At 48.6% G+C, this 8,869-nt stretch overlaps 1 protein-coding gene across 1 annotated transcript; it reads left to right on the top strand.

Moving 5' to 3' along the window:
- Nucleotides 1-2,366: 2,366 nt before the first annotated feature.
- On the top strand, nucleotides 2,367-8,401 carry LOC138758766 (C2 calcium-dependent domain-containing protein 4C). The gene is made up of 2 exons (XM_069928132.1): nucleotides 2,367-2,565; nucleotides 4,821-8,401. Exons 1-2 carry the CDS (start codon nucleotides 2,439-2,441, stop codon nucleotides 6,185-6,187), a joined length of 1,494 nt encoding a protein of 497 aa, XP_069784233.1. The 5' UTR covers nucleotides 2,367-2,438; the 3' UTR covers nucleotides 6,188-8,401.
- The last annotated feature ends 468 nt before the right edge of the window (nucleotides 8,402-8,869 follow it).

The raw sequence follows: 8,869 nt of genomic DNA on the forward strand, positions 1-8,869 counted from the left end.
TCCCAACAGATCCAACATAAATAAATAAAGGAACACATTCAATTTTCTATCTCGGCGTGATATCAAAATTAGCCATTTTTGGTGAAAGGTGATCAACCTACAAGGTTAACTGATGCCTTTTCCTCACTCCTTACTAATGCTGCCATACCTACTGAATATCTTCAGCAATCCCTTTAACTTCTGATTTCTAGCATTTGCTGAGTTTTGCTCCAACATCTTAATTTTTTTAAAATTTGAACATACAGCATGGTAACAGGCCCTTTCGGCCCCCGAGCATGTGTCGCCCACTTATGCCCAATTAACCTACAACCTCCGGTACATTTTGAAGGATGGGAGGAAACCTGAGCACCTGGAAGATACTCGTGCAGTCATGGGAGAAGGTGCAAACTTGCTGCAGGCAGTGTTGGATTCGAACCTTGGTTACTGGCATTGCACTAACCACTAAGCCAACTGTGACGCCTGTCTAAGCTAACTGTGTTTTTTTTCTCTCTTCTCCATTTCCTTTTCCTTTACCGTAGATGGTAAAAGTCTCAAATGTATCATCCCCCATACGTTCAGTAGAACCACATCCTCAGCAACCATTGGTCTGATCCCTGCACCCTCTTGATGTTCATCTCTTGTCCCAGTTACAAACAACTCCTCCTTCGAACCACCCATCCCTACTAGGAGACCAACTTTTGCCAATCGTCCTGAACCCACTCCCCACCACACAAACCAATCCTTGAAGCTCTGATCCCAAAATGAATTCCCCAGTCGAGGTCATTTCTCCAGATAAATGCAGGGAGTGGAGGATAGTAACACGCAAACACTGCACATGAATTCAATCTCAATCACAATTAGTATTCACTCGGGCCATTACAGAGACATACAGCATAGAAGGAGGTGTTCCAGACCACGGGCTCTGCAGCTGACCTGTTTACACTAATCTTAAATTAATCTCACCTTGATTCCAACACCCATACATTAATGGGACAATTTATAATGGGAATTAGCATGGGAGGAAATTGAAGCTCTTGGGGAAAATCCATATGCTCAATGGGACAGCATGTAAACTCCACACAGACAGCAGGATCGAAGACGGGCCTCTGAAGTGAGGCAGGGCTCTTTTATCTGCACCACTGTACTTCCTAATCGTGGCAGATGGAGAAATTACCTGGGTGGCTACAGAAGAGTCACAAAATACAAACATCGACAGAAACACAATAGGCTGCAGACGCTGTGATTGTAGTAAAATGCTGGAGGACCTCAGTTGGTCTTTTCAACATCTATAGGAGACAAAGATGATGTTGCCGATGTTTCGGCCCTGAGCCCTTCTTCAAGGGAAAATCAGAAAAGGCAGAAGCAGGAGACATCAGAAAGTCTCTTCAAATAATGGGGGAGGAATCTAGACCAACAAAAGGTGTTAATTGGATGTGATAAGGGACGAAGTGGAATTTATCATGTCTGTGTGAGACAGGGAATGGAGTGATGACGGGAAAGCAAGGGGGTTGGGGGGGACGTGGTTTAACGAAAGCCAGAGAAGTTGATATTAATGTCATCTGGTTGGAGGTGCCCAGTCAGAAGATGAGGTGTTGCTTCTCCAGTCTGGCAGTGCATGAGACCATGGACAGTTGACAGGGTGAGATGAAATATAGTTTGAAGCATAGGTATCACTTGACGGCCCACATGATTTCTTCCATCTTCTATCAGTTACAGGGAACGGTCACTCAATTCTGCAGAAGTCTTGAAACTGACCCTCTTCCAAATTATTCAGAGGTACGCCCTTCGGCCCAGCTCGACCATGCTGATGGAGTTTGCATTCTGGACTAGCCTCATTTGGTCCCTATCCATTTCCAGCCTCATTTCATAATTGCACCATGTTTCCTCGGGCACCTCATTCCTGACAGGGAGGACACTCTCAATGAAAAGAAAAGTTTTCCCTCAGGCCCTTCTGAAATCCCTTGGGTCTCTCTCGTGCCCTAGACTCTTCCACCCAGTTGATCCATTCGTGGCCCCTCAAAAGGCATTGATAGGTTTCTCCTCCACTGCTCCAAGTTGACGTTATTCGACGGGTTGAAATGCAGAATTGGAGATGCGGGGAAGTATTCATGCAGAAGACGGACCGAATGGCCGTCATTTTTTTTCACAGCGGGAGAACAGGCTGGCCGCTGAATACGATCCTACAAATGCCCGCCTTCGCATCCGGATCATCACTGCCGAAGACCTCTACGACAAGACTTTGGACCACAAGAGCATCAACTGCTGTGTCATCCTGTACCTGACCCCAGGAAAGGCGCCTTGTGTCAGCTGCCACCGTCCCCGGCGCTAGGCAACTGACGCTGTGTGCAGGCAATCGCTGGTTACCTGGCTGCACAATCAGGTTCACTTGGTTCTCCAAACGGCACCTCTCACTTATTGGCTGGATGGGGCCGATTATTCCTGAGTGACAGGTCTGGCGGATGAAACAATGCAGAGAGGGAGAGGCAGGCGAGTTCGGGCCATTGCTGCTGAGATTTGGGGAGAGCGGCCACAGCGCCGGAGCAGAGCGACCTCAAGGAGCGCGGGCACAGAAAGGCGAGCGGGGATGTAAGTGACGCCTTCTGCCTCTCAGCTCATTCTGCCTTCATATTTCCAACCAGTCTCCGCTCCCATACTTTGCACAGGCAGCGAGAGACGGGGCGATTCGCCTTTCTGTTGCGAAAGTTGATGTTTTGGTTGGAAGTGGAGAAAAGTTTAGACGGGAGTGTGCAAGAGTTGCATCCGCCGCAGGCAGGGCGAGCCGGCGCTGGGAGAAGGTGATGTGTTACACGTGGCACGCAACTTCAGCCGCTTTTCTGTAAAATGCTGGAGAATCTCCAGCCGGTCACAAACAGCAGCCAAGATGCATGACCCACGTTGCGGGCTTGAGGTTTCCCTTGGCTCCATCAAGGGCACTGTTGGGACCCGCCGAGCTTCTCCAGCGCGGTGTGTGTTTCACTCCAGCCCCCCGTGTCCGTGTCTCGCCCGCACCCGGAGATGTTGAGTGGAATCGGAGCTGCTGGCATTGAAGCGATGAAAGTGGTGTTTTATCCCGCCCCCCCCCCCAGGTTAAATGGGGTTCTGTGCTTGTACTGGGGTTCTGACGGGGGTCTCCATACCTCTCCCTAGATCGCAGCCGTGCTTGTACTGGGGGGTCTCCATGCCTCTCCCTAGATCGCAGCCGTGCTTGTACTGGGGGGTCTCCATACCTCTCCCTAGATCGCAGCCGTGCTTGTACTGGGGGGTCTCCATGCCTCTCCCTAGATCGCAGCCGTGCTTGTACTGGGGAGTCTCCATACCTCTCCCTAGATCGCAGCCGTGCTTGTACTGGGGGGTCTCCATGCCTCTCCCTAGATCGCAGCCGTGCTTGTACTGGGGGGTCTCCATACCTCTCCCTAGATCGCAGCCGTGCTTGTACTGGGGGGTCTCCATGCCTCTCCCTAGATCGCAGCCGTGCTTGTACTGGGGGGTCTCCATACCTCTCCCTAGATCGCAGCCGTGCTTGTACTGGGGAGTCTCCATACCTCTCCCTAGATCGCAGCCGTGCTTGTACTGGGGGTCTGACGGGGGTCTCCATACCTCTCCCTAGATCGCAGCCGTGCTTGTACTGGGGGTCTGACGGGGGTCTCCATACCTCTCCCTAGATCGCAGCCGTGCTTGTACTGGGGGGTCTGACGAGGGTCTCCATACCTCTCCCTAGATCACAGCCGTGCTTGTACTGGGGGTCTGACGGGGGTCTCCATACCTCTCCCTAGATCACAGCCGTGCTTGTACTGGGGGTCTGACGGGGGTCTCCATACCTCTCCCTAGATCGCAGCCGTGCTTGTACTGGGGGGTCTCCATACTTCTCCCTAGATCGCAGCCGTGCTTGTACTGGGGGTCTGACGGGGGTCTCCATACCTCTCCCTAGATCACAGCCGTGCTTGTACTGGGGGGTCTCCATACCTCTCCCTAGATCGCAGCCATTCTTGTACTGGGCGTCTGACGGGGGTCTCCACACCTCTCCCTAGATCGCAGCCGTGCTTGTACTGGGGGGTCTGACGAGGGTCTCCATACCTCTCCCTAGATCACAGCCGTGCTTGTACTGGGGGTCTGACGGGGGTCTCCATACCTCTCCCTAGATCGCAGCCGTGCTTGTACTGGGGGGTCTCCATACTTCTCCCTAGATCGCAGCCGTGCTTGTACTGGGGGTCTGACGGGGGTCTCCATACCTCTCCCTAGATCACAGCCGTGCTTGTACTGGGGGGGTCTCCATACCTCTCCCTAGATCGCAGCCATTCTTGTACTGGGGGTCTGACGGGGGTCTCCATACCTCTCCCTAGATCGCAGCCATTCTTGTACTGGGGGTCTGACGGGGGTCTCCATACCTCTCCCTAGATCGCAGCCGTGCTTGTACTGGGGGGGTCTCCATACCTCTCCCTAGATCGCAGCCGTGCTTGTACTGGGGGGTCTCCATACCTCTCCCTAGATCGCAGCCATTCTTGTACTGGGTGTCTGACGGGGGTCTCCATACCTCTCCCTAGATCGCAGCCGTGCTTGTACTGGGGGGTCTCCATACCTCTCCCTAGATCGCAGCCATTCTTGTACTGGGGGTCTGACGGGGGTCTCCATACCTCTCCCTAGATCGCAGCCGTGCTTGTACTGGGGGGTCTCCATACCTCTCCCTAGATCGCAGCCATTCTTGTACTGGGGGTCTGACGGGGGTCTCCATACCTCTCCCTAGATCGCAGCCGTGCTTGTACTGGGGGGTCTCCATACCTCTCCCTAGATCGCAGCCATTCTTGTACTGGGGGTCTGACGGGGGTCTCCATACCTCTCCCTAGATCGCAGCCCTTGCCCGAGGATGTGGCTCTTTGACAAAATCAGAGGCTCGGTTGAAAGCAACTTGAATCGAAGCGGTGACGGCGGCGGGAGGGAACGACCGGCGCAGGGCCCGATCTTCAGCAACGTGCTGACTCCGGACAAGATCCCCGACTTCTTCATCCCTCCCACATTTGCCAGCACCTCGTCCGAGGCGGCGGCCGCCGAGAACGCGGAGAACCGACAGAAGAGGAGCAACTTGAAAGCGTCCACCTCCGAGCAGATCTTCGTGGCGAAGAAGCCCCAGGGCAGCCCCCGGGTGAAGAGCAGAACTTGCTCGGAAGCCGGCGGCGGCAACCTGTTGAGGGTCGCCAACCGGCACATCATCCAGATCGAGAGCGCGGACGAAGGCGGCGCGGATGAGCTGAGCGGGTCCGGCTGCAACACCAACTCGGACCCTCAGTCGCAGAGCGCCATGTCCCTCCCTTACATCCCGTTAACGCAGACCTCCTATGGCTTTTCCACCCTGGTGGAGAGTCCCCACACCAGGCGAAAAGAGTCCCTCTTCCACGCCGATCACGGGAGCCCGGTCACCTCGCCCGGTTCCCCCAGAAAGCGGCCCGCTGGGCACCGAAGCAACGGCGAGAGCCAACACCTCAACCCGCCCGAGTTCAGCCTGTCCCTGGCGAGCACCTACAGGTACTTCGGCGGCGGGGACAGCGATACCGCCTCCTCCGTGGAGTCTTCGCCCTTTAACTCCCCCCTTCTCTCCCGCTCGGTGTCGGGCGCCTCTCTGCTCAAGTTGTTCAGCCACGAAAACCTGGCCAAGCACTGCAAGCCTCTGCAGTCCTTCACCCGCAACAGCTCCTTGTCCACCGATGAGTGCAGCTCCACGGACGCTAGCCCAAATGTCTCCAAAAGGCTCCGGTGCCCCACGCCTCCGCCTGGCGGTCCTCCTGCCCCGCAAGGGATCCTTCCTCTGAGCCTGCTTCCTGACCAAGACCGCGTTCATAAGGAACACACCGTCCGCCTGAGCAGAGGAGGAACCATCAGGCTGGCCGCTGAATACGATCCTACAAATGCCCGTCTTCGCATCCGGATCATCACTGCCGAAGACCTCTACGACAAGGCTTTGGACCACAAGAGCATCAACTGCTGTGTCATCCTGTACCTGACCCCAGGAAAGAGTCAGAAGCAACGAAGCACCATCATCAAGAATAGCAGAAACCCCATTTTCAACGAAGATTTCTTCTTCGATGGGCTCCCACTTGATGAGTTCAAGAGGGCGGCGCTGAAGCTGAAAGTTGTGAACAAAGCCTCCACTCTCAAACGCGATGCGGTGCTCGGGGAAAAAGAACTGAAATTGTCCTTGTTGCTCCCTTTCTTCTGATGTTAGCCAGTTCTCTATTCTTGTCCGGAGATTAATTATCAAAGGGAATTCTCCCGCTCTTCATCTGATGAACTTGCAAGTCTTAATTGAACATGGCTAAAGATGAAAAGTCAGACTCCTAGTGGGATGATGAAAATCACTTTTACTCTAAGGGGTCTTCAGTTCAACTATATTTTAAAATCTATTTGTGAAGATTAATATCAGCTTTTTGAAAGAGATGGTGGGACAATGAGAAGGGACTAGGTGGAGCAGGCTTGAAGGGCCTGCTCCTATTTCTTATGTTCTGCAGGAAGAGGAGTGGGATTCTGCCTCCCTGGCACTGAACCATGCTCCACTGAATACACCGACTCCCAGCAGAACTGTTCTGGGTCGTATTAATGAATAAAGACACACTGAAGATTCAGTGGGGCTCAGCACACATCCTCTGAGTCATGAAGCGCTTTCTCATTTTTAAACCCTCAGATCAGGGAATTAATTCTCCAAATGAGATGTGTCCTTCTAATGCTCATTTCCAGTGTGCAGAACCGTGATTATTTTCATCAATGCTGCAGAACTGATCTCATTCCTTCCCACCCAAAGCAAGATGCTAAGTTGAAGACAGCCAGAAGTGTGAAAGGGAGGAAGGGGGTCACATGGCAAAATGGGATGTTACTAAATTTTTATCAAGTTTTAAGACTGAAATGTACCTGTTGTGAGAGATAAATGTAAAATGCTGTTCATGAATCATTTGAAGTATTCTTTGTTCTGGCTTGAATTGAAAATGCATTTCAATGAATTGTTGACATAATAACTTATTTCTGAGTACATATTGTCAGAATAGTATTTATTTGGGGAAAATGTGGTGTAGGATCTTTTTACATTTAGCAAAGTACCTACTGCCACAGAAAAACTGAAAAAGTTTTGGATTCACTTCACTGAAGGGAAACCTGTATTATTCCTTTATTTATGATATGTTTTTAGTGCGTGGATGTAGCGTATGACCTGTACCATGTTACCCAATCATTGCATATCCATGCTTGAGTGTAACTTAATAAATGCAAGTTTCTAAATAGTATAGGATTGGTCTTTCTGTCTAGCACAGTAATACCAGAGTGTGGTGTGCATGCTCGGTGCCTCTGTCTAGCACAGTAATACTGTACCAGTGAGTGGTGTGTATGCTTGGTAAAAGCAATGCATGTTGTCTGCCATTGCCATTCACTGAGAAAGTTATAAAGAAACTAAGATTATATCTGGATATTTTTCATTGCACCGAGAAGCCTATTCATCTTTATTAGTCTCTGACTTGCTGTTGAGAAATCAAATTTATTTATTGAGTTATTTTCATTAATCTCAATGGTAGGGATATTGACTTGGCTTTGGAAAGAAAGTTATGAGCATTAAAGACATTGTTCCTTTATACAGCTATATTTATTTCTAACTGAATTAACAAAACGAGAGTGGAATCCAAATTAGCTTACTAAAATCATCTGGGACCCAGTGCCAATGGCATTTGAAAATCCCATTGAAATACTATAATGATTTGATCGGTTCTGTAACGTACATTTAAAAATATAGGTAAAGGTAACAGGACCTCTACTATATTTGCAAAGAAAATGATTGAATAAAAAAATCTGCTTTTAAGTTCATGGCAAACAAATTTTAGTTTCTCTTTTCGGGACATTAAAGGGCTTTGCACACTTGCTGTACCGGTAATTCTAATCAGCCTCATGTTTGGTAATCAGACAAGTCATCTATTTTCTATTTCCTAGAATGCTTCAGTTTTGACCAGTGTCAGCTCATCACTTTAACTCTGATCATAGAAAATTTATGACACAGAAGGGATCATTTTAATTAACAGATTTCACAGAGAGAGCACATAACCTATATTACTGAGTTGCTGCCATGGAAATAAATCTGTAAACACAATTTGTTTGAAATCCCTCATAAATTATACATATTGTAAGGAAACTGGATAAACCAAAATTATTATTTGATTTTTTATTTATGGAATAAATGAGAATTACTGTTTACATTTTGTGTAGAGTGTTGGATGGAATTTAGATGTTGTAATTTGCCTCCTTTTCGCAATTTGATTTATTACTCCGGAAATAGTGTTATTAACAGATTTCTTGATGCTGTTCTCCAGTGGTTTGCACTGTTCAATCGTCCTGATTTGTAATTGTAATTTAAATGTATAGATCCAATGGACAAATAAAATCTACATAATTAATCTGAGTTTTTTTTCTGGTTATTTCTTAATGCACATGGAAAACATTTAAACAGTGAATTGCAGTATATTGGTTGTTTTTCTTGGGATTCAAGTTTATATGTTCATTATATAAATGTTGCAAGTAGTAATCAATTATGTTTTTAATGATGAGCTCATTAAACGACGTATGTAATTTGAATTTAGCTTTGTTGTAAGATGTGGTGTCTAGCATTCATCAGTGCTTTCTGCAACTCTAAAATATCTATAGCTTTGTATATTCTGAGGTCAGCTCCATGTTCAACTCTGATTTTACAAAAAATAGCAAACACAATTATTCTTGTGTTCGGAAACATTGAATAAATAATTTCAAAGGGAGTCAGATTGTAAGGTTTATGAACAAAAGGATCTTCTCGTGCAGTCGAAATGTTTAATTTGCTACTGCACAAAATGCTTGTGGCCAGATGGAGCTGATAGCATTTGGCCTTTGAAAGTGA

The sequence above is a fragment of the Narcine bancroftii genome, chromosome 3, assembly GCF_036971445.1.
Source record: "Narcine bancroftii isolate sNarBan1 chromosome 3, sNarBan1.hap1, whole genome shotgun sequence".
Taxonomy (NCBI): domain Eukaryota; kingdom Metazoa; phylum Chordata; class Chondrichthyes; order Torpediniformes; family Narcinidae; genus Narcine; species Narcine bancroftii.